Source organism: Geotrypetes seraphini, chromosome 4 (assembly GCF_902459505.1).
Source record: "Geotrypetes seraphini chromosome 4, aGeoSer1.1, whole genome shotgun sequence".
In the NCBI taxonomy this organism is placed as follows: domain Eukaryota; kingdom Metazoa; phylum Chordata; class Amphibia; order Gymnophiona; family Dermophiidae; genus Geotrypetes; species Geotrypetes seraphini.
In genome coordinates, this window is record NC_047087.1 from 53,174,107 (window position 1) to 53,200,162 (window position 26,056).

The 26,056-nt window shown below is 42.8% G+C and overlaps 1 protein-coding gene across 1 annotated transcript in view; it reads right to left on the reverse strand.

Moving 5' to 3' along the window:
* The window catches only part of LOC117359040 (nuclear receptor coactivator 5-like), a 149,525-nt gene that overhangs the window by 44,889 nt on the left and 78,580 nt on the right, over window positions 1–26,056 (reverse strand). The window contains exons 7-8 of the mRNA XM_033941143.1: window positions 4,765–4,964; window positions 1,405–1,680 (exon numbers count right to left, since the gene is read on the reverse strand). Coding sequence (XP_033797034.1) covers window positions 1,405–1,680; window positions 4,765–4,964 — 476 coding nt within the window. The remainder of the gene's footprint in view (window positions 1–1,404; window positions 1,681–4,764; window positions 4,965–26,056) is intronic.

The window sequence follows — 26,056 nt, forward strand, 5'->3', positions numbered from 1 at the left end:
ATTATAAGCGGGCCAGTTTTATGGTAAAATTTGTTCAAACTTTTAAAGTCACCTACACTACTAACTTTCACTATATTAGAACAAACCCCCTACTGCTTAATTTTACATGGACACTAATTTTGATTTAAATCTGCTACCGTTTTATTGTGTCTCACCTAATCCTAGTACAACTTTAAAGGGTAATTAAGCCAGCCCCAATTAACTTATTTCATGCTTTATTTTATCTAGCAGTTTCCTCCAGCTCTACTATAATCAGCTCAAAGATCCTAAAGCCATGAGCCTCCCTTTAACTACATGGTGATTTTTGCACCTATATTATATACTCCTTCCATCCTCAACAAACCTAGCTCTGGTCAATGCAATGACAGCACTCAACGTACATGCACAGAGGCTGCTTTTACACACAATCCAGTCACTGCTGCAGAGCAACACATAGGGGCTTTATTCCTTCCCAGAGCTGGGGGGGGGGAATAAGTCTATGAATGCTATCTCTGCATTGGTGAGTGAAAAATCTAACTCAGGGATCAAACCAAAGACCCTCTGTATGGCAACAAACAGAATAGCCGGCCATATCCATGATTTTGTAAATATCTAGGAAAGGAACACTCAAATGGATCCTTGTCTCCCCCTACCCCACAGTTCAATTTTCATGATATTGTTAATATGACTGATCTGCATGCAAATGTTATGCATATTCTTTACTATCCTAAAAGTCTGACTTGCTACAAAGGAAAGGGGGGGACAGTTTGAAAATCACTGTTTTACTGTAACTTCTCTAAGTTGAAGAGCCCCAATCTGTTATGCTGCTTTCACAAAAGGAGACATTCCATGTTTGTTTTGTTGCCCCTCTGAATCTTTTCAAGTTTTACTATACTTTGGGTTTTTTTGTTTTTTTAAGATGAGTGGTGACCAGAATGGTACCCAATACTGAAGGTGTGGTTGTTCAGAATATACACAAAGAAAATATTGTATATTTGCAGAGCTTTTTTCCCCCCTATTTTGGTTTTTCTAAATAATGCCTACTCTTTGACTTTGATGCATAATAGATTTTCAGTGCACTGTATAAAGTCCCTTACTGAATGTTAACTCCTAATAGTAAAGCCTGCATTGTGTACATAAAGAGTTAGGGTTATTTTCTTTGATGCACTTGTCCACATTGATGTTCATATGCTATTTAGATACCCAGTTTCCTAAACTCTGATCTTCCTATAATTCCTAAAGAATCTCTCTCCCCATCTATATATTAACATATACATACATTCAAATGGGACTTGTACTTAAAAGTTAGGCCAATTGCGAGTAATTTAAGCAAGTGGTTTTAAAATAGGTTTAGTGTGTGTTTAAAAGAATGTTTAGTTTTCTTAGAAGTGAGTGAGGGGAAAGGGAAAGGAAAATCATGAATACCTTCCAGCTCATTTTTCCGTGTCTTCAGGTAGTCAGTTATTGAGTTAATTTCCTCTCTGGATAAATATTTTCCCTCACTTAACAGAAAAAGGAGGTGCCTAACACCAAGAGGCACATTGTAACTTTCATAGAGCTCCCGCTCTAGGTAGTCATCCGCCAGATCAGCTGCTTTGTGTGAAATCTCTTTACGTTCTTGCTGCTCACGTTCAGCAAAAATTTTTCCAAACGCCTTAACTACCAGACTCAATGCATCTTCCATGGGCATATTACGATGTACTACAGAGAAGAGAGAACTTGCTTAATAAGTTGTGTTGTGTGAACTTCTATGCATTTATAGAAAAAAAACATATCAAGAAAATTTAAAATTAATAAGGATGTGAATGCAGAAAGTCATATTTCCATAAGACAAATGTTGATTTATAAGATTTGACTCAAAAACTGTTATAAAAATTTCTCCAAGTGTTAGATTCTAGTTGAGATATTCTGACTAATTTTTTTTTTAGGCATTTGGTAATTTTTACTCATAAGAGTGCATATATAGGTACTCTCTCCAAGTAAAGTTAAGAAGAAATTAAATGTTTCAGGAAAAAAACCCACTCAGATGTGAGATCTCATGAGTGCATTAGTATCTAAAGATCATCTACACTATACAGTAGTCTCTCAGCTATCCGGCACTCATGGGGATTGGTGTATGCCGGATAATGTTTTCTGGTTGCTTGAGAGTTACTTTAAAAAAAAAAAAAAAAATACTGTAGTAGCAAACAGCTATTCCTGACAACACCCTTCTCTCCCGCCCCCTAAGCAGCAGAGCTGGTCCTGATAACAACCCTCCCTCCGGGCCTGAGGCAGCAGCCAATAAGGACAACCCCCCCTTGGGCCCCAAAGCAGCAGCCGATCCTTACAACCCCCCCTCCCTCCTACGGCCCCGAAGCAACAGTCAGCCAATCCTGAAAACCTCCCTCTCTTACCAAGGCAGTAGCGGCAGCCGGTGAAAAGCAGAAGCACCATAAACAGGCTACTTCCGGCCAGCTCCAACAGGGCATTTCTTCTGCTGCATCAGAAGTGATGTGGCAGAAGAAAGGCCCAACCAGGGCTGGTTGGAAGCAGCCTGTTTAAGGTGCTTCTTCTGTTCTCTGGTTACCACTGCTACTTTGGGGGTTGAGGGAGGGGGGTTATCAGGATCAGCTGCCGCTGCTGCTTAAGGGATAAGGGGTTGTCAGGGATTGGCTGCAAATGCTGCCTTGGGCCCAGAGGAAGAGATTTGTGGCTGCCTGCTATTTCATGGACTGGAGAGAAGGGAGTTGTTTGGAGGTTGTCTGAGGAGCACTGGAGACTTGTTTTTTAGCTGGCAATTTTTTGCAGGTTGGTTGTGAGTGCGTTAGCTGCGATTCTACTGTACTTTTACAATTTTATTACTGTTTTATGCTCTGCAGCTTAAACTTATAAAGTCTGCCTCACATAAAGTTGAGACCACATACAGTGATAAAATGGTACAAATTTCTACCACAATATATACTTTGCTTCTTTTTTAAAATGATTCCACCATCCCCCATTGAGGTCTTGCAGCATAAAAGTATCTTTTGGCAATTAATGAAGTTTTAAAATAATCTAGTAAAACAGGCAATTTATGATCATCTTTTAAGAACATACCAACTTTTAACCTACAAGTGTTGTCAGTGAATGGCAAGCAAAAGTCTACTACTAGTTACTGGCTTTCAGGTCTGTTGAGTGTTCAAGGACTAAATATACCATTTTACCTGAAGTTCAAAAGGCTGAAAACATGAGTCAAAAATATTAAAACTGTATTTAAGCATATTGTTTGGCAAGGATACAAATGATAAATAGAAGAAAATATTAGCGATGAGAGCAGCAATCTGATAACTGCTTGTCCTACCTCCTCTCCCTCCAGATTTTTTTTTTTAAACCATCTGTACTGAAGGGGTGAAAGAAGTGGCGATCTAATCCTGGTGTCGAATGGCAGAGACTATGCTTGCCTTGGGAAACATCCGTTTAAGTTAAAGCCTCAAAAATAAGGTAACATAAAATTTTTGAATGTATATTTTATTATTCTCCCCATTTGCTTCTTGATGTGGTGACCTTTTTAAAACGCAAGTATGAATCAGTTATCTTGTTCTAAAACCTTTTACACAGCTTAATATGGTAAAATTAATGCTATATATAAGATGACTTAAGGGGGGAAAAAAAAAAGTCAGGGCATCTCAACTAGAAAGCAAGCCACATTTGAGGGAAATTAAAAAAATTAGATCAGTTTGCATATGTATGCCTAGTTGTTTGACCTGCTGTAACAACTACTGCAATACAACAAAGAAAATTTCACAGCAGTAGTTCATATACCATGATTACTATTTGGATAACTGTGAATCCCATTACACTGTGTGGTTTTTTTGCCCTGGTACACAGCAAGTACTATATTTGTCTAGCAATATATTACATCAGTACTTGGCATTATTCTGACTAGGTTAATATTCTATTACAAGTGTGTATTGTTAACCATGTTTAGTCTGCAAAAAATGTATATCATGTTGCATTTTTTTTTATTCTCTGAAAACAGTTTTGAAAGGGAGACCAAACAGGTGTTTTTTTTGGAGGGGAGGGTTTTTTTTTTTTTTTAAATCAAAAATCCATCACAAGATATGAACAGTGTCTTATCTTTTGAGGAACTTCTTTTGAGTCTGTATTTCTCTGTTCTCAGTTTTACTCTGACCTTACTAGATAAAGTCACAGAGCAGAATGTAACAAATATACTCCTGGCCACTACAAGTGTCAAAAAGTCACAAGAGGTACAATGTCTTTAGCAGGTTATCAACAAATAACCAGACTGTGATCATTTATACTAGTAAATAGAAAACTATGGACCAGAGGTACTAAGTAGTTTTCCCATAAAACAACATAGGAAAAACCCTCTAGCATACCTCGCTCTCAAGATGCACAGCTATTTGCAATAAAACCTAAGTGACCAATTACTTTTGGTTACTTTTATAGAACATGTTCTCTGATGTCTGAAAATGCTAAGAGAATGACAAAAATAGATTGCTACAACTTGTTATATAAAGTATGCCAAGCAACCATTAAAAGAATTTAGTGATTTACTGTTAATCTTTTTACACTACACTTACAACTGAAAGTTTTGTTTGTGTTTATTTTATGTAGAGCAGGCAAATGATTTTAAACCTTTGAACTTCTGAAATTATAACAAAACTATTACCTATCATATGGCAATCTTAATGACGTCAATTTGATACTTGTATTCGAAGAACCTGATATCTAGTGTAAAAGAAAAGCGAATTGCATTTTTGAACGGGGACTATTTAGTGACAACTTTCGTTAAGCTAAACTTACTTTTGATAGAGTCATGAAGCATGATTATGGTGCAAGAGGACAGTGCTACATTTGACTGTTCAACAAGAATGCAAAATGGGGAACCATCGTTTTTAACTTCTTGGAGTGCGCGTGTGAGACCCGCCTCAGAGACGAGATATATCATTTCCACCACAAGGCCATGATCCTGCAACCGATGGCCTATGCTTGTACCATATTCCCTTAAAGAAAAAAAATGCCGGTTATTTACAAACAAAGAGTAAGTGTTGGGCAGTACAGATGATGTAGCCAAGTTTTTTTTTTTTGCATTTTTTTTAAATAAACATGCCGCAAGGTTGTGTTACGTGGATAAGTCATCATCATTATCTGTTATAAACTAGTACATGCTTGAGGCAAGCTGCATGATTTAGGATGGAGGTGGTGTGTGTGTTTTATATTAAAATTTACCACTAACCAAGGAAAGGATATATCTTAATTTTATCAGATACAGATTTTAGAGTGAAGTATTTCCTTTTTTTTTCTTCAGAATAATTGATATTATAGAAATGAAATGTGTACATTACTAGTGGAAATGTTCAGCAAACTTATTCAGTATAACATCTTATTTCCTATCACATCCAAACCATGTTCACACTGAATGTTTTACCAAGTCCAGTATTACAGTTAATTCTTTTATAGAATCTCCATTTTATGTAGCTTACAAATAAGCACATCAAAAGGAGATCAAAGTTAAAACTTTTCAAAGAAACATTATGAATGAACTGAAAATTCATTAACATACTTTCAATATGAGAATATTGACTAATTTCCAAACTTACAGTTATCCATGTTTACCTATTTCTTCATGGACTGCAGCTCTTTTGCTGCCAAATGCAAGATATACAACACATCCCATGATGCATCAGATTATGGAAAGCAGCTGAAGTGCTGGCTATCCCTGAATTGACTAATTGAAATTAGTATGGTTAAGTGGTGTGAAAAATTTTATGATCACTTCTAATAAAAGCTCATTTTTATGTCATGTAGGAAGTACGGAATTGTGTCAACTGAAGAACTGACGGATGGATAGAAATTTGGATTTAGTTTGTGTTTCCTTTTGTTTTAATTTTGAAATGGATGAGAAGTGTGTGGTTGCAATGACATGGAAAAGAATACATGTAAGAACTACAAAGTAAGTACAGCTAGAACATTTGTGGACACCAAGACAATTAACTACGCTTCAAATGGTTTCTTCCTGATTGCTGTGGATGTCAGTCTTGATAAGAAGAGACCATTTTTCATGTACCACATATGATTCCCATATACACATACCAAGAAAAACAGATAATTATAATTTAGGAACAAAAAAAAGCTTACCTTCAACAATTTTTAGACAACAGTACACTACCAAATACACAAAGCAGAGGGCCAATTTATTAAAGCACAATAACTTGTGCTACTATTAACACAGCTTACATTGCATGATTCCCACTGTCCCCATTAATTTCAGGAGGACAAATTCACCCAGAGAGCGCACACTAATAGATGCTCAGGTCACCATGCTTTAGGAAATCAATCCCAAATTTATATGAAGGAAAGATCTCACAATATTTGTACAAATATATATATATATATCCTATATAATAAAACGCTAGCCGCGCATGCGCACTCCAACTTTCGTGTTTTGTATTCCCTGTTCCATGTTCTGTATGTCCGTGGCCAAGCAGAAGTGCGCATGCGCGAGTTCCTAGCTCCTACCTACACTCACAGCACTAGCCGCCATTGCTGGACTCCCTGCTCTTCGGTAACTCAGTTCTCCCGACGTCTTGCCGCCCCTCCCCCTTCCCGTGGTCCCGACTCCAAACCTGCCTACTCCAGCAGCCTGCAGTACTCTGCACACGCTGCTTCGGGCCCTTCTACTGCCCTGATTTACTCTGGCATGTCTCTGATGACATCATCAGAGACGCGGCAGAGTAAATCAGGGCAGTAGAAGGCCCCGAAGCAGTGTGTGCAGAGTGCTGCAGGCTGGAGTCGGCAGGTTTGTCGGGACCGCGGAAAGGGAAGGGGGGGCGGTAACGGACTAAAGAAGCTGGCTAGACCGTGAGAAGGGAAAGGGTGGGGGAGGGAAACTGCTGCTGCTGCACAGGGAAGAGGTGTGGAGGGAGGGAAATGAGAAGGGAGGGAATGCTGCTGTGGCTGCACAGGGAAGTGGGGGGGGAGAGAAATGCTGCTGCATAGGAGGCTGGGAGAGAGACAGACAGATAGAAAGAAAGACAGACAGCGGGAGGAAGGGAGACAGAAAGAAAAGAAGAAAACACAGGGGCAGGGAGAGACAGAAAGACAAACAGACAAAGGGGGCCAGGGAGAGAGACAGACAGAAAGAAAGATAGCGGGAGGGAGAGAGAGACAGAAAGACATATATTCTAGCACCCGTTAATGTAACGGGCTTAATGACTAATATATATATATATATATATATATATATATATATATATATATATTCCCCCCCCCCAAAAAAAAAAAAACAAAAAACAAAAAACAACCCTCTAGAAATTTCTATTTGCACTGATTAGTCACTAGATGTAAACATTGTAAGAACTGGAAGTAAACTCATTTCTTAATGTTACTCCTGGGGGAATTCTATAGAACAGAGGATGTAGTAAGAGCAGTTGATGTAGCTGGTTTTAAAAAAGCTTTGGACAAGTTCCTGGAGGAAAAGTCCATAGTCTGCTGTTGAGACAGATGTGGGCTGGTAGCATTTGGGTTTGTTGCCTGATATTTGTAACTTGGATTGGCCTCCGCAAAGACGGGATACTGGGCTAGATGGACCATTGGTCTGACCCAGTAAGGGTATTCTTATATTAACTGCACAATTCCCTACCTCCACAGACTGTGCAGAATTCTATGAAGTCTAACTGCCTCCCTTCCCTACACAAAGTGAGGTGATTAAATTTGCAGCTGACACTAAAGTGTTCAAAGTTGTTAAATTGCATGCAGATTGTGAAACATTGCAGGCAGATCTTAGAAAAATGGAAGACAGGGCGTCTAAGTGGCAGATGAAATTTAATGTGGACAAATGCAAAGTGATGCACATTGGGAAGAATAATCCAAATCACAGTTATCAGATGCTAGGGTCCACCTTGGGGGTTAGCACCCAAGAAAAGGATCTGGATATCATTATAGACAATGTGATGAAACCTTTCGCCCAATGTGCGACAGTGGCCAAAAAAGCAAGCAAAATGATAGGAATTATTAAAAAAGGGATGGTTTTTTGAGAATGTTATGCCTCTATATCGCTCCATGGTGCAACCTCACCTGGAGTATTGCATTCAATTCTGGTCTTGTTTCAAGAAAGATATAGTGGCACTAGAAAAGGTTCAAAGAAGAGCGACCAAGATGATAAAGGGGATAGAACTCCTCTTGTATGAGGAAAGACTAAAAAGGTTAGGGCTCTTCAGCTTGGAAAAGAGACGGGGAGATATGATTGAAGTCTACAAAATCCTGGGTGGAGTAGAACGGGTACAAATAGATCGATTTTTTACTCCATCAAAAATTACAAAGACTAAGACAGTTGAAGTTACAGAGAAATACTTTTAAAACAAGACTAAGACAGTTGAAGTTCCAGAGAAATACTTTTAAAACCAATAGGAGGAAATATTTTTTCATTCAAGAGTATAGTTATGAGGCTGTGGTTAAAATCTGGTTTTAAAAAGGGTTTGAACAATTTCCTGGAGGTAAAGTCCATAGTCCATTATTTAGAAAGACATGGGGGAAGCCACTGGATCTGTAGAATGGAATATTACTACTCTTTGGGTTTTTGCCTAGTACTAGTGACATGGATTGGCCACTGTGAGAACAGGCTTCTGGTCTTGATAGACCATTGGTCTAACCCAGTTAAGGCTATTCTTATGTTCACAGCAAGAGGAGAAGCTGTATAGCACACATCAGGTTGTTTCCTCCTTGGTCCTCAATAGTTCCTTTAAGCCATGTGGCTGTACAGAGGTCTGTGCAGCACAAATATAACATAATTAAGCTTTATTTATATACCACGAAAGCCTTTCGGTTCAAGGCGATTTACAAGAAAAATGGCTGAGGAGAATCAGCAAGCTACAGCAATGAAGAGAGGACTGAAAATTGTATAGACTGCACAGAGGGAGGTTAAGCAAGGTTTTATAAGGAGGGAGATAAATAGGTAGGAATGTTCCTAGTCTTAGAGCAAGGTATAAAAGCAATGTTGAATTCCAAACAAATGGTTCTCTTGTGCGAGTACACAGGACCTAACATGGTCTCTGCTTCAGAAAACTCTCCTTCCTTATAAAAACAAGTAAAGACTATCAACGTAGAACTCATGTGAGTTTTTTGAATTGCAATTAATCAGGAGCTCTACGTTAATAGTCTACTTGTTTTCATAAGGTTCTCTACATTGATGTACCATTATATCCCTCTGGCGCTGATCCAATGTCGCTGCCGGTCCGGGGAATCTGCCGGCCTTGGCGATTTGGGAGTGCTGTGCATGGCTCCTCCTCCTGCTTTTTGCATGCCGCGGTCTGTCTCCAATGACGCGCAACTTCCTGTTTCTGCCCGGGTGGACTGCGGCAGACAGAGGGCAGGAGGGGGGAGACGCGAACAGCACTGCCGAGGCCGGTGGACTTTCCGGCGTTGGTGTCAGACCAGCGTGGCGGACACGCTAGGCTCAGAAGGGGAAGATCGGGAACGTTGCCACGGGCCACATAAAAAGGGCAGGTAGGCCGGATTCAGCCCGCAGGCCTTGTGTTTGACACATGCATATTGGATAGTTAAAGAGATCATCAAGATGAATGTTTAAATCTCCCAATAGTAAGAAAGAAGTAGAAAGTGAAGAAAAGGAGATAAGGTGGGGCATAAATTAATAAAATTAAGTGCCAAGCTTTCAGTTGCCGAGAGAGAGGCATATGGATCCTCAGTGGCAATGACAGCACTAGAAAGGAACATTGCCAAACCGCCCCCCTTCCTAACAGAGTGATGATGACTAAAGACCTTATAACCTGGTGGGCAGGCCTGTTGAAGCAATCCCTCATCACCCGGTGATAGCCAGCTTTTCTGAAGATAACAGGGTCTGGATTTAATGTACCTTGGACTGAAAAGTCTGAACATTTAGACATGCAATTTTTAGATTAGAAGATCTCTCTTACCTGGGTCAATGGGACCGAAGTCAAGTTCTGAGGCTGGAGGACAAGAAAAGAGAAAATACCTGGTTTGGGGAAGCCTTTGGCCCCACAAAATAGGGATGTGTGATCGAGTATCGAGTGTGGAATAGTTCGAGAATAACAGAAGAAAAAAAAAAAGGCATACCCGGGGGCATAATCAGCACATCATGCTCCTTATTTGTGCGCCGGTGGCTCATACCACTGAAGAGGATAGCTGGAGAAATAGTCTCAGAGGAGTGATATCACCTGTGGGCGAAGCTTAGGTGAGCAGAGAAGGTGTGAAGCTGCTACAGAGTAGAGAACACAAACACAGAGGGTGGAGGAGGAAGAGAAGCTGGGATGTGTTCACCTACAAAAGGAATAGAAAAAGCTGGGAACTGAATTTACCAGGGGAAAGTATAGAAACTAAGAGAAATGAAGAAGGTGGAACCTGAGGAAGAAAACTGCAGGTATTTTATGATGGGGGAGCCCTTATTTAGTTATCCCCCTTTATTTTATTTTGTGAAGGAATTCACACAAGGCGGTGTACCGCAAGAATAAGTCAAACATAAGAAACACACAATTACAACAGTGAAAATATTCAGACAATATAAAGTATATGGAATACTTATGTATGATACATTACAATGTCACAATACACAATGGAAGATTAGGTTTAAACCTTTAATCTTCTTTCTGTTAGTCCCTGGAGGATTCCATACACTAGGTGCAGTCCAGGAGTCGCAGAAATCCACAACTTTTCTGAGCATATACTCCATCCCCTTAGCCTGAGAGCTAGGAAATAAAATCCAGCTAAGTCCCAAAGCCATGCAACATACCTGAACAAATCCATGACAGGGTTTACGGGAGAGAATCCCCATCAACATAAGTAATTCATGAACTAGTTCTGCTCTGCAAAATATTAACAAGTGATAAACAGACTCAAAGGCAACTCAGAAAAACATGGAGGAAAAAATTAAACTAACCTGCTGTGTACAACGAGCACCCCAAGAAAGGCCTTTGATAATGTGCATACTCGCAGAAACTCCCCACAGGATTTGGTCACTGGCTAGAAAATCTTCAAGCATGTAAGGAGAAAACCAGAGGCAGAAAGGAGCAGGCTACTCCAAACAACTGAGTGTATACAGAGAGGAAGGGTCATATGGAATCCTCCAGGGGCTAACAGAAAATTATCAAAGGTATAAACCCAATCATCCATTCTGTTACATCCCCTCCGGATTCCATACACTAGGTGATGTACCAAAGCCACGGTAGCTAGAGGAGGACAGAAGAGCCTGCCCTCAAAACTGAATCAGAACGCGCTGCCACATCCACTTGGTAAAACTGGGTAAAAGTATGAAGGACCCAAGTAGCTACCCTGTAAATTTCATCAGCATGAAACAAATAGGCACCAAGCTTGGCGAAAACGTTCAAGATATCGTACAGGGCATTAGCCATGTAATCCATGCAGGAGATGAGAAAATACAAATCCTAAAGCACCACAGTGTCAGGATCAAGACATGAAAGAGTCATGAAAGAGAAAGTCGACTCCACTTTGACCACAGTCGTGGCTGAATCAAATAGATGCTTAAGGATAAAATGCACACCTTAGTCCTGGACATCCTTTAGGACCACACACCCCAAACTGCTAGGAAGAGATGTGCCTTTGACGATATGCACCACTGAAGAATATACCTTTGGAGAAATAAAGCGCTTGTTAAAGTTATTCACCATGGGATAAAGCCACGCCATGGCTCGAGCAAAGTTCAAGGGACTCTCAGAAGTCTCACAAAAGAATCCAGACAACATCAGGATGATCTGGAAAAGAGGTAGATTGTGGCCTCTGGTCACTCATAAGTGAACATTCATCAGAGACTGGCTGTTCCATCTGTAGATTCAATTCCTGCAGAAAATTAGAGATTAAATCCACAAGGCGTGTGGATTTGAAGAACCTGCACACAGTGGGGTCCTCCCCAAAATCACAGGCTACGCACCAGCCCGGATCCTGGAGATTCACCATGTCCCTGGCTGCTGCAGAGCTGCCTTGTGAAAGCAGAGGAATGGAAAGAGTGGCTGGCATAACTATGGGCTGGCACACTCACAGAAAGACAAGCAGACCATGGTTTCTTGGAGCAGGGGTCCCTGTGACAGGCACAGAAGCCAGTAGAAGTAAAAAGCAGGGACTTTTTAACTAAGTATGCCTGATAAAGCATGTGCACAAATTCTGGGGGAAAACCATCATCTGCAATGGGAGCTGACTTCTGTACCTCAGATTTGGAATGTTTGAAAGATTTGAGGTTTTTCACTAGAGCCGTGCATACGGTTCACCAAATTGCCACCAGCGCACCCCCCAGAGCCTCCTAAGGCGCTTGAAGATCCTCCCCAGAGGTCAAAGGCACTGCTTTTGGGCAAATCTCACCCACCCCGCAGGCCGCAACAAAAATTGAACACGGCTACATAACCAACAGCCATCCACCACAAATGAGGCATGAATCCATCCCTGGGGAAGTCATCTATGTGGTTTTCTTTCAAAAATGAACCTGGCAAGTATGAAAAATAACTTTGAAATCAAATATAGAAAAATCCAAAAAAGCCACTGAAGCCCTGTTTTGACTAAAAATGGCCCAGGAAAACCACAGAGAACCCTCAAAAACAGATTTTAGGATCTTAGGGATAGGGGCATAAGACATGCAGGGAAACCACCTAAAAAAACCCTTTATAAAGACCACCCCCCAAAAAAAATCTCTGATTCAAGCTATTAGCTTGCTCTCATATAACCATGTGCTCACTGGAGAAACTGAAACCTTTTCCTCACTGTACTGAATGAGAGAAACTGCTTGCAGCTGAACAGCTTACAGGGAGATCCTTTGCCTCAGTGAACTGGAAATCTGGATTTCAAGTCTTCTGACTGCACCACTGGCCACAGCCGGAGATCTCTGCCACCCATGGACATGCTGTGCAAACGCCTGGCAGAGGGACTCGGTCTAGCTCCTACCCCAGTCGTGCCTCTACGGAACCATCTCAGCCTGCGCTATACCCACTAGCGGACGAACCTAGGGTGAGTTAGTTCCCAAGGGAAAGGTCTCGGAGCCCCGATCTGATGTGCAGGCTGTCCAGGAGGTTTACTGCTGAGCAGGGAACCCCCCAGAAGCAGATGTTCTCCAACAGTCTGCGATCTCCTGCAGTCAAGAACGTCCCCGCAGGGAACCTCCACAGTAAGAGGGCGAAAATCATGAACAAAAAATACTTAAAGATCACAAAATAAAACACAAGCAGAAAAGATGAGCTCCTACAGAATGGCTTTGTAGGAAGAAAAGACTGTTGAGCATGCTCAGAGAGGAGGTATGTAAGGGAAGGGGGAAAGCCTCTGAAGTTTTGAGGCTTCCTACAGACCCTGGCGGGTGGAGGGAAATAACCCATTGGTCCCGGAATAAAGGATTGTACAAGCACAGTCAAACCTCAGTTTGTGAGTGTAAACACTCCAGCAAACTTTAACTAGCAAGACGAGCGCCATCCCGGTAAACGAGCACACATCACGTGTAAGCACACACAACATCGATGATGCGCTCATCAACGTTGTGAATGTTTATGTGTGATCGTTTATCGGGATGGCACTCCTAAACTGTAAAGAAGCGCATCTTGGACTATCTGGGGCCTTTGCAGAGCACAGGAGGAAGTAAGCTGCAACTGAGCGCGTCAGCATGTGATACAGAATCTCCATAGAGACCGGGCTAGCACCTAGCAACACAGCTGTCGCCCCCCCCCCCCCCCCCCGTAAAACGCCGCCAGCTTAATGTGTTAGCATAGCGGCCTTCAGATTAGACTAGCCAGGAACTGTATAGCAGCCCACTTTCAAACACCCGGACCGGCTACATGGGCTCGGGGTGGTGTGGAAAGGGAGGCTGGTGGACGGTAGTAACATGCGGCGCTGCCTTCAGCTCTACGGGGACCCCGAGGGTTGGCAGCGCCTGGCCAACTACAAACTTCTGAAGGAAGTCACCCTGCTGAAGGGGCTGTGGCACCCGGGCATCATCCAGGCAGCTACCCACCCTATGGACACCCCTCGCCACTTCCTCCTAGTTCCTTATAGCACACCTTTTAGGTTGTGGAACGAATCATCTGAGTTTCCATTATTGCCTATAGGGAAATTTGCTTTAATATAATACGAGTGCTTTGGGTTACGAGCATGCTTCTGTAAAGCAGTTACTTACCGTAACAGGTGTTATCCAGGGACAGCAGGCAGATATTCTTGACTGATGGGTGACGGCACCGACGGAGCCCCGGTACGGACAATTTTAGAGTGATTGCACTCTAAGAACTTAGAAAGTTCTAGCTAGGCCGCACCGCGCGTGCGCGAGTGCCTTCCCGCCCGATGGAGGCGCGCGGTCCCCAGTTAGGATAAGCCAGCTAAGAAGCCAACCTGGGGAGGTGGGAGGGACGCAAGAATATCTGCCTGTTGTCCCTGGATAACACCTGTTACGGTAAGTAACTGTGCTTTATCCCAGGACAAGCAGGCAGCATATTCTTGACTGATGGGTGACCTCCAAGCTAACAAAAAGAGGGATGGAGGGAAGGTTGGCCATTAGGAAAATAGATTTTGTAAAACAGATTGGCCAAAGTGTCCATCCCGTCTGGAGAATGAATCCAGACAATAGTGAGATGTAAAAGTATGAACTGAGGACCAAGTAGCAGCCTTGCAGATTTCCTCAATGGAAGTGGAGCGGAGGAAAGCTACAGACGCTGCCATAGCTCTAACTTTGTGGCCCGTGACAGAACCTTCCAGTGTCAGTCCCGATAGAGCATAACAGAATGAAACGCAAGCAGCAAGCCAATTGGATAAAGTGCATTTAGAAACAGGATGACCCATCTTGTTAGGGTCAAAAGACAAAAAAAGTTGAGGAGATGATCTGTGAGGCTTAGTGCGTTCGAGATAGTAAGCCAAAGCATGTTTACAGTCCAAGGTATGTAAAGCCTGTTCACCTGGATGAGAATGAGGCTTCGGGAAAAAAACAGGTAGGACAATGGACTGGTTAAGGTGAAAGTCAGACACAACCTTAGGGAGAAACTTTGGATGGGTACGCAGAACCACCTTATCAGGGTGAAAAATAGTGAAAGGTGGATCGGCCACTAGTGCATGTAACTCACTGAACCTCCTGGCAGAGGTGAGAGCAATAAGGAAGACCACTTTCCAAGTGAGAAATTTGAAATGTGCTGTGGCCAAAGGTTCAAAAGGAGGCTTCATTAAGGCGGAAAAAACTACATTGAGATCCCAGACCACAGGAGGGGGCTTGAGAGGTGGTTTCACGTTGAAAAGGCCCCGCATGAACCTGGAAACCAAAGGATGAGCAGAGAGGGGTTTTCTATGAATTGGCTCATGAAAGGCAGCAATGGCACTGAGATGAACTCTAATAGAAGTAGATTTGAGACCAGAGTCAGACAAGGAAAGAAGATAGTCTAACACCAGTCCCACTGCTAGAGACGTGGGATTATGGTGATGCAAAAGGCACCAGGAAGAAAACCGAGACCACTTCTGTTGATAACAATGAAGGGTGGTCGGTTTCCTGGAAGCATCAATGATAGAATGGACAGGCTGAGAAAAAAGTGAGTGAGCCGAAGTTAGCCCGAGAGATACCAAGCTATCAGGTGCAGAGACTGTAAGCTGGGATGTAGTAGGAACTGCTGATGCTGAGTAAGCAGAGAAGGAAACAGTGGAAGAAGTATGGGCTCCCTGGAACTGAGTTGAAGCAGAAGGGAGAACCAGTGTTGCCTGGGCCACCGTGGAGCGATGAGAATCATGGTGGCTTGTTCCCTCCTGAGCTTGAACAATGTCCGCAGCATGAGAGGTAGAGGAGGAAATGCATAGAGGAAGAGATTGGTCCAATCCAGGAGAAATGCATCGGGTGCCAGACGGTGAGGGGAGTAGAGTCTGGAGCAAAACAGGGGCAGTTGATGATTGTGAGGAGCTGCAAAAAGGTTCACCTGAGGAATGCCCCATTGAGCAAAAATGGACTGGAGAGTCATGGGATCGAGAGTCCATTCGTGGGGTTGGAGAATTCTGCTGAGATTGTCTGCTAAGGAATTCTGCTCCCCTTGAATGTAGACAGCTTTCAGGAATAAATGACGAGCTGTCGCCCAAGACCAAATCCGTTGGGCTTCCTGATACAACAGGCGAGAGCCCGTCCCACCCTGTTTGTTGATGTAGTACATTGCAACTTGATTGTCTGTGCAAAGGAGTAGTACTTGAGGAAAGAGGAGATGTTGGAATGCCCTGAGGAGGTAAAACATCGCTCGGAGCTCCAGGAAATTGATGTGATATTTCTTTTCCCGGGCAGTCCAAAGACCCTGAGTTTGGAATTCGTTCAAGTGAGCTCCCCAGGCATAGGGGGATGCATCTGTGATGATGACTAGATGATGAGGAGGTAGATGGAACAGTAGACCTCTGGATAGATTTGAAGATGTCAACCACCAGAGTAGCGACTGTCGAAGAGACGATGTCACAGATATGTGTTGGATCTGTCGCTTGTGACCACTGGGTTGCCAGGGTCTATTGAGGAGTGCGAAGGGGGTGACATGCACCGTCGATGCCATATGCCCCAAGAGCACCATCATGTGATTTGCAGAGATGGTAATCTGTTGAAACACCTGCAGACAGAGATGAAGGATGGTCTGAAGGCGGTTGGATGGAAGAAACGCCCTCATGAGAACAGTGTCCAGAATGGCGCCAATGAATTGAAGTCGCTGGGTTGGAATGAGGTGCGACTTGGGAAGATTGATTTCGAAACCCAACAGTTGAAGAAATCGAATGGTCTGGTTGGTGGCAAGAAGAACCGCCTGAGGGGAATGAGCCTTGATCAGCCAGTCGTCCAGATAAGGGAAGACTTGAAAATTGTGAGAGCGGAGATAGGCTGCTACCACAATCAGACACTTGGTGAATACCCTGGGAGAGGAGGCTAGATCGAAGGGTAGCACCTTGTACTGGTAATGAGTTTGATTGATGAGAAAGCGTAGATATTGTCTGGACGCCAGATGTATAGGAATATGTGTGTAGGCTTCTTTGAGATCGAGGGAGCATAGCCAGTCGCCCTGAGTGAGAAGAGGGTAGAGTGTGGCAAGAGAGAGCATTTTGAACTTCTCCTTGACCAAACATTTGTTGAGATCTCTGAGATCTAATATAAGTCTGAGGTCTCCGGTCTTTTTGGGAACTAGAAAGTACCGGGAGTAAAATCCCTGACCTCGCTGATCTGGAGGAACCTCTTCGATGGCATTGAGAAGGAGGGATTGAACCTCTTGAGTGAGGAGGGATTGAGACCTATTGGAAACAGACTCTTTTGGAAGGCCTAATGGAGGAGGAGTCTGAAAATTGAGGGAGTAGCCATGGGCGATGATAGAGAGCACCCATTGATCGGTGGTAATTACCTCTCATCGGCCCAGAAAAAATTGGAGGCGACCTCCGATAGGTTGTGGAAGAGGACATGAGGGAGGAAGACTGGCAATGCCCTGGAGAAGAGAGTCAAAAGGGCTGAGTTGGTTTAGGCTGAGCAATAGGTTTTATTGCAGGCGGCTGTTGTTGGCGAGTCTGTTGGTGCTGCTGTTGCCGCTGTCTCCGAGGCTGGGGAGGATGAGACTGAATCGGCCGAGCGGAGAAACGACGCCGATACGACGTCTGCTGTCTAAAAGGACAAGCAGGAGGGGGCTTCTTTTTGGTTTTCAATAAGATATCCCACCTCGTCTCATGAGCCGAAAGCTTTTGGGTGGTGGTATCCAGAGATTCTCCAAACAGCTCGTCACCCAGGCAAGGAGCATTGGCAAGGCGGTCCTGGTGGTTAACATCAAGTTCTGAGACGTGAAGCCATGCTAATCGTCTCATAGCTACAGACATTGCAGTAGCTCGGGATGTCAGTTCAAATGTGTCATAGATGGAATGGACCATGAACTTCCTGAGCTGAAATAGACTGGCAGTATATTGCTGAAAAGCAGAAAGCTTGCGGTCTGGAATATATTTTTGAAAAGTGGCCATTTGCTGAATAAGATGTTTCAGGTAAAACGAGAAGTGAAATGCATAGTTACCTGAACGGTTGGCCAACATAGCATTCTGGTAAAGTCGTTTACCGAATTTGTCCATAGCCTTGCTCTCTCTGCCAGGAGGGACAGAAGCATACACACTGGAGCCTGCAGATTTCTTCAGGGTTGACTCCACCAGCAAAGATTCATGTGGCAGCTGAGGCTTGTCAAACCCTGGAATGGGAATAACTTTATAAAGTGATTCCAGTTTTCTTGGAGCTCCTGGGATGGTGAGAGGAGTCTCCAGATTTTTATAAAAAGTTTCCCTTAAGATATCATGAAGGGGTAATTTCAAAAATTCTTTGGGAGGTTGGTCAAAATCCAAAGCATCAAGGAATGCCTTGGACTTTTTAGAATCAGACTCTAATGGGATTGAAAGGGTATCTGATATCTCCTTAAGAAATTTAGTGAAGTAAGTGTGCTCCGGCTTACTAGCAGGATCCTGCACAGCTGGATCAGCCTCATCCGATGAAAAGTCATCATCGGTACCGAGGGGGTCCTCGGAATCATCCCATAAATCAGGGTCACGTACCGATGGAAGGCGGCCCTGAGATAGAGGAGTAGAGGATTCGGTATGTCTGGTTTTACGTACCGATTTGCCAGAACGCATCGACACCGTACCTGGTGAATGTAAAGCGGTACGGGTGTCAGAAAGCGGTACCGGATTGGAGACTGAGTGAACAGCTTGATGTAGAGACTTTGGTTCTGCTGACAAAATAGGCATAGACGTGGAAGAGGCAGATTTAAGCGGTGCCGATAACGTCGATGCCGACAAAATAGGCTGGTCGACGATCGGTACCGTAGGCTCAGTGGGTACCGACACTGGAAGGTTCAGAGTTAGAAGAGCCGGGAGAAGGTGTTGTAACTGCTCCTTCAGCTGGACCTGAAGAATGGATGCTATGCACTCATCCAGGGATGGTCCCGATGGCACCGGTACCGCTTTTTCTTGCTCGGTACCTGCGGTGCAGCTCGACGTTCAGACGAAGTCGATGCCGATGAAGAGGCAGTAAGTTCTATCGGAGCGGAGCATTTACGGGGCCGGCACGCAGTCTGCAGGACTTGGCTCACTGCATGTTCGACTGGCGGGCCGAGAACTGTAGGGGATGGCTTCTTAGCCGGCTTACCTGTGGGGTGCGACACCAAAGATGCATCTTGCGGTGTCGAAAGCGCCGGGGCCGATTTGGAGGAAGTTGCCGATGCCTGGGTCGATGCCGGTGGAACTTCCATAGCGGCACCAAAAAGAAGCTGCTACTGAATCTGGCGATTCTTCAAAGTTCTCTTTTGAAGAGAAGCACAGCGGGTGCACGTCGCAGCCCTATGGTCCGGACCCAAGCACTGAAGGCACCACTTGTGCAGGTCGGATAACGAAATAGGGCATGCCCACCGCTGACACTTTTTAAAACTCGGTGAAGGGGGCATGAAGGGAAAAACGGCAGTAGCAAAATCGAAGTCCGAGGCTTCGATGGTGCCAACAGGCCCTGCCGGGGCTGACCGAAAAAAGTTAAAAAAAAAAAAAATGGACCTTTTTTTTTTTTTTTTTTAAATTAACAAGAATAAGAAAAGAAAAAGAACGTGAAGAGTTTCACGAAGAAATAAATTCGCAAGCGGGAAGGCGAAAAAAGGATTTTCCAACAGCCGTTGGAAAACACGCGTCTTCTTAGCTCCGCGGAAACTAAGAAACTGGGGGCCGCGCGCCTCCGTCGGGCGGGAAGGCACTCGCGCACGCGCGGCCTAGCTAGAACTTTCTAAGTTCTTAGAGTGCAATCACTCTAAAATTGTCCGTACCGGGGCTCCGTCGGTGCCGTCACCTATCAGTCAAGAATATGCTGCTTGCTTGTCCTGGGATAACAAATTATTCTATTATGAACCAAATACAAAAAGCACCAAGGGCCTTCAGAATCTAAGACAATCAAGGTGTTTATTGTTAGACCTGACATGGGCAATTTCTCAGTGTCATACGTCTGCATCAGGGATCTATATGAGTATAACACATTACAAACGAACCTTTACACAATAGTACAAAAAGACAAGACTATTAGGCCTCTTGAAGATTGTAACAGGTGTTATCCAGGGACAGCAGGCAGCTATTCTCACATATGGGTGACGTCATCGATGGAGCCCCGATGCGGAAGCCTCGCAAGCAGACTTGCTTGTAGAAACTAGAAGTTTGAGTCAGCTGCACTGCGCATGCGCGAGTTCCTTCCGCGGCCTGTCCCAGCAGCCGAACGGAAGAAATAATAATTATTTTTTTAAACTAGAAATAAAAGAAATACAGCAAGAGAAGGCACGACGTAAGTAAGTTAAATGCAGAGAGTCAAAGAAGGACTTTTCGGCTCTGCGGAAAATTGAGAACTGAGGAGACGCGCCTTGTGCTGGACGGGAAGGCACTCGCACATGCGCGGTGCAGCTGACTCGAAACTTCTAGTTTCTTCAAGCAAGTCTGCTTGCGAGGCTTCCACATCAGGGCTCCGTCGATGACGTCATCCATATTTTTTTTTTTTAATTCCATTTTCTATACCGTTCTCCCAGGAGAGCTCAGAACGGTTTACATTAATTTATTCAGGTACTCAAGCATTTTTCCCTGTCTGTCCCGGTGGGCTCACAATCTATCTAGTGTACCTGAAGCAATGGGGGGATTAAGTGACTTGCCCAGGGTCACAAGGTGCAGCGTGGGTTTGAACCCACAACCCCAGGGTGCTGAGGCTATAGCTTTAACCACTGCGCCACACTCTCCCATATGTGAGAATAGGCTGCCTGCTTGTCCTGGGATAATACAATGTTACATACAAACCCAAATATATTATACATCGATATTCTCATACAACCTTTATAAAGCTGTCAAAATCATAAAGGACAAATAACATGCAAAACGTGTACAAATAAAAAATAATGTTGTGAGCAGTATTTCAATGACGACTGGTGTAGAATGTGTGATGCCAAAAAAAAGTACAGGAATGACTAAGATTAGTGAATCTGTGCAAGATGGTGACTAAAATAGAGGTGAGATAAATGTGACATGCAGACCAAATACACACAGATAGAACCTTAAAAAACCCAGACAGAACCCAAACTCCAATGGTATAACACCAGATTAATAAATAAAATCAGACTACTCATTAATTGTAAGAAAACCTTACATTGAAAACAATATGCTTTTATCAGGCATATTATTGATGTAAATATTTTATTAAAGTCCTAAAAACAAGAATGTGCAACACAGCATAATAGTATAACACTAAAAACTGAGTATAGCACAAAAGGGTATAAAATAGTCCTAATTATAAAATACTACTCTTAAAGGAAAAAGCTTACCCAAATTGTTGAAAACCAAATTATATGGGCATCAAGCCTGCTGACAGCATCTTTCAAGTAAACAGTATCCTCAAAATGGTGCAAACACAAACTGTTGCATGCTCATCGCATTAAATAAATGGCCGCGTACAAACTCATTTTCATGGTGATATTGACTCTCTGCAATCCAAAAGCACCATAATGAGTTGCAAATGATCTATTTAAAAATGTGCCTGTATGTGAACACAGTGATTTCATTCATACAAATAAAATCTGTTGCGAGATGTCAAATTCTTAAAACTGTACTGTGTGAATTCAAAACGGGCTGATCAGCTCTTCAGCATTATTACACATTAAAAATACTATGCTAATACAGCTCAAATTGTATAAAATATGCGATGGAAATTACAAATATATCAAATTAATACCCAATCAACTAAAACAGATGGTATAGCATATTAACAAAAAATCATAAATAGAGAGGGTACACTACAACAAAGCATGACGACATAATCAGGTACAAGCTATACTAAGAAGGTGCAAATATACATTGAGCTTCCAGACATAAGTGATAAATTAAAAATGTAAACAAATGATGAATCAACATGTTATTCAAAATTTCCAAAAAGTAATGTGAAGATCAAATATCATACAAAATATAATAGCAAAAGAATTTTGGACAGAAAATGGTTTAAATATATGATAATTACTATGCAAAAAGCAAGCTGAATATCTTCAAATTTATAACCACACAAGATGATATTCACACAATCGTGCTATCAGAAATAAAGTGCTCAACTTATACCAATGATGAAAACGGTATAGACCTCAGTGTATAGGATGTATTTCCTATGTTAGTATTATTACTGACATAGATTGTTTCACAAGATTTATCTTGGGAAACACTGAGGTCTATACCGTTTTCATCATTGGTATAAGTTGAGCACTTTATTTCTGATAGCACGATTGTGTGAATATCATCTTGTGTGGTTATAAATTTAAATATATGATAAAACATGGATTATAAGTAAACAGTACTAGTTCTGAATTTAGTCCTGCTGGGTATACTGTATTAAGTAAACAAAATTAGACATTGCTCATCTTGCAACAAGATACTATCAATGTTGCCCCCATGCCATGTTAACTCTCTTAAACACCAAGAAAACCAAGTCCGAAAAGGTGTGAGAGAGTTCAAGACAAAAGAACTATACACCCTATCTAATTTGGAATTAAAGATGCCTTATAGGTGTCAAAATTGGAATCTAGAGTCTTAACATGTTCAATTTTTTCAACAGTTTCTCTTAATTTCCTCAAGCTTTTTAAGATTTCTCGAAAGAATTATTAACTCAAAGGAACACTTGTTTAAAAGAGCATAATCATTTCTCTAAGTATTTATTATCCCTAAATAATTGGGGTTATTTTTTTGAATCCGAAGCCTCCTTGGAATGACACAGGCGCACTATGCCAAAACACGGCCCAGGTTGGGTACAACAAACACCTTGATTGTCTCAGATTCTGAAGGCCCTTGATGCTTTTTGCATTTGATTTCCATGGTGTACTTCAACCCTCTTCTACATTCTTCTTTGTTTGACTGAGGGATTTGCCTTCTAGAACTGGGACAAAGTTCTGAGTTATCCTGAAGATCGACTTCATCTTCTACACAGGAACCGCTCTTTCAAGATTCAAATGAAGAATCTCTTATGGAAAAATGGCAGATTTAATTTAAAAAAAAACAACCCCAAACTTGATTAGATATGAACTCCATAGAGTTCAACGTATGCTAAGGGAACTTTGGATTTAAAAGAACCCTAATTATTTATTTATTTATTCATTCATTCATTCAATTTTCTATACCATTCTCCCGGGAGAGCTCAGAACGGTTTATTCAGGTACTCAAGCATTTTTCCCTGTCTGTCCCGGCGGGATCACAATCTATCTAATGTATCTGGGGCAATGGGGGGATTAAGTGACTTGCCCAGGGTCACAAGAAGCAATGTAAGTTTGAACCCACAACCCCAAGGTGCTGATGCTGTAGCTTTAATCATTGTGCCACACTCTCCCCTTAGAGAAACAGTGCGCTACTTTAAACAAGTGTTTCCTTGATTTAATGGTTTTTTAACTGGGACATCTAAAGAAAAGCTAGAGAGAATTGTTGAAAAAAAACTGAACATCTTACGACACCTATATGATCTCTGAATTCCAAATTGGACATACTGTGTAGTACTTTTGCAGAATTTGAACAGACAATCTATGACAGTGGTCTCAAATTTGCGGCCCACTAGATACTATTTTGAGACCCTCGGTATGTTTATCATAATCACATAAGTAAAATAAAATGGTTTCTGGATATGTCTCTTTAGTCTTGTCTTTAGCTAAAGACTTAGCCAAAAGGAGATTTATAAACTATAAAGCACAGTTACTTACCGTAACAGGTGTTATCCAGATGTCACCGACGGAACCCTGGTACGGACCACTTTAGATTAAGTCTTTAAAACGTTCACGATAGCTTGAACCGCGCATGCGTGAGTGCCTTCCCACCCGACGTAGGGCACGCGGTCCCTCATTTAAGATAAGCCAGCTAAGAAGCCAACCCAGGGAGGTGGGTGGGTTGTGAGAATATCTGCCTGCTATCCCTGGATAACACCTGTTACGGTAAGTAACTGTGCTTTATCCCAGGACAAGCGCACAGCATATTCTCATGTAGGGGTGACCTCCAAGCTAATAGAAATGGGATGGTGGGAGTGTTGGCCTTTAGGAAAATAAATTTTGTAATACAGATTGGCCAAATTGCCTATCCGATCTGGAGAAGGACTCCAAACAGTAGTGAGAAGTGAATGTATAAACTGAGGACCAGGTGGCAGCTTTACATATTTCCTCAATGGGAGTAGATCTGAGAAAAGCTACAGAGGCTGCCATAGCTCTAATTTTATGGACTGTAACACAACTCTCCAGTGTCTGAGCATAACAGAACAAGATGCAGGCGGCCAGCCAGTTGGAAATCATTCTCTTAGAAACAGGATGCCCCAACTTGTTTGGATCAAAAGAGACAAAAAGTTGGGAAGATGTTCGATGTGGCCAAAGCCTGTTTACAGTCCAAAGTATGCAAAGCGTTTTCTCCAGCATGAGAATGAGGCTTTGGAAAAAACACTGGTAGAACAATTGACTGATTGAGATGAAATTCAGTGACAACTTTCAGAAGAAAGTTTGGATGTGTACGTAGAACCACCCTGTCATGATGAAAAACTGTGAAGGGTGAATTTGCCACCAATGCTTGTAACTCACTGACCCTCCTGGCAGAGGTGAGAGCAATAAGGAAGACAACTTTCCAGGTGAGAAACTTGAGATGAGCTGTGGCCATTGGTTCAAATGGTGGCTTCATCAAACTGGAAAGAACCACATTAAGGTCCCAGACGACAGGTGGAGGCTCGAGAGGTGGTTTAACACTGAAAAGTCCTTTCATGAATCTGGAGACCAAAGGATGAGCAGTAAGAGGTTTTCCCTTGACTGGCGTATGAAAAGCTGTAATAGCATTGAGGTGAACTCTGATAGTTGTAGATTTGAGGCCAGAATCAGACAGATGAAGCAGATAATCCAATACCAAATCCACAGATAAGGAAGTTGGATCGTGATGATGAAGAGACACCAGGAAGAGAACCTAGTCCACTTTTGTTAATAACTTTGTTGAGTGGCTGGTTTCCTGGATGCATCAAGAATTTGTCGAACAGGCTGAGAAAGATGTACGTTAGGTGGATTCAGCCCAAGAGATACCAATCAGTGATTGCAGGTTGAGATGCAGAAGAGATTCCTTATTCTGAGTAAGCAGAGTAGGAAATACTGGAAGAGATATGGGCTCCCTGGAACTGAGTTGAAGTAGAAGGGAGAACCAATGTTGTCTTAGCCACCATGGCACAATGAGAATCATGGTGGCTGCTTCTCTCTTGAGTTTGAACAGAGTTCAACATGAGAAGAATTGGAGAGAATGCGTATAGAAACAGATCCGTCCAATCCAGGAGAAAGGCATCTGCTTCCAGGCGGAGAGGAAAGCCTGGAGCAAAACTGGGGCAACTGGTGATTGTGAGGAGCCGCAAACAAGTCTACTTGTGGGGTGGCCCATTGTGCAAAGATGGACTGGAGAGTTGTAGAGTCAAGAGTTCATTTGTGAGGCTGAAGAATTCTGCTGAGGTTGTCTGCTAGGGAATTCTTCTTCCCTTGAATGTAGACAGCCTTTAGGAAAAAGTTGCAAGCGGTTGCCCAAGTCCAGATTTTCTGGGCTTCCTAGCATAACAGGAGAGAGCCCGTGCTTCCTTGCTTGTTTATGTAGTACTTGATTGTGTGAAGAAGGAGGACTTTAGGGCAGAGAAGATGATGAAAAGCCTTGAGGGCATAAAACATTGCTCTGAGTTCCAGGAAATTGATGTGAAATTTCCGTTCCTTGGTGGTCCAAAGACCTTGAGTCTGAAGGTTGTCCAAATGAGCCCACCAAGCATAAGGGGATGCATCTGTCGTGATGATCTTGTGATGAGGAAGCAAGTGAAAAAGGAGACCTCTGGATAGATTGGAAGAGATCATCCACCATCGAAGCGACCACAGAAGAGATGAGGTCACAGATATATGTTGTGAAAGATGATCTATCGCTTGAGACCACTGAGACACAAGGGTCCACTGAGGAGTGCGAAGGTATAGTCTTGCCAGTGGAGTCACATGGATAGTGGCCTAGAAGAACCATCATGTGTCTGGCAGAGATGGAATGAAGAGAAAGAAGTTGCTGACACAGACGGATGAGAGCCAGAAGGCAATCTGGAGAAACAAACGCTCTC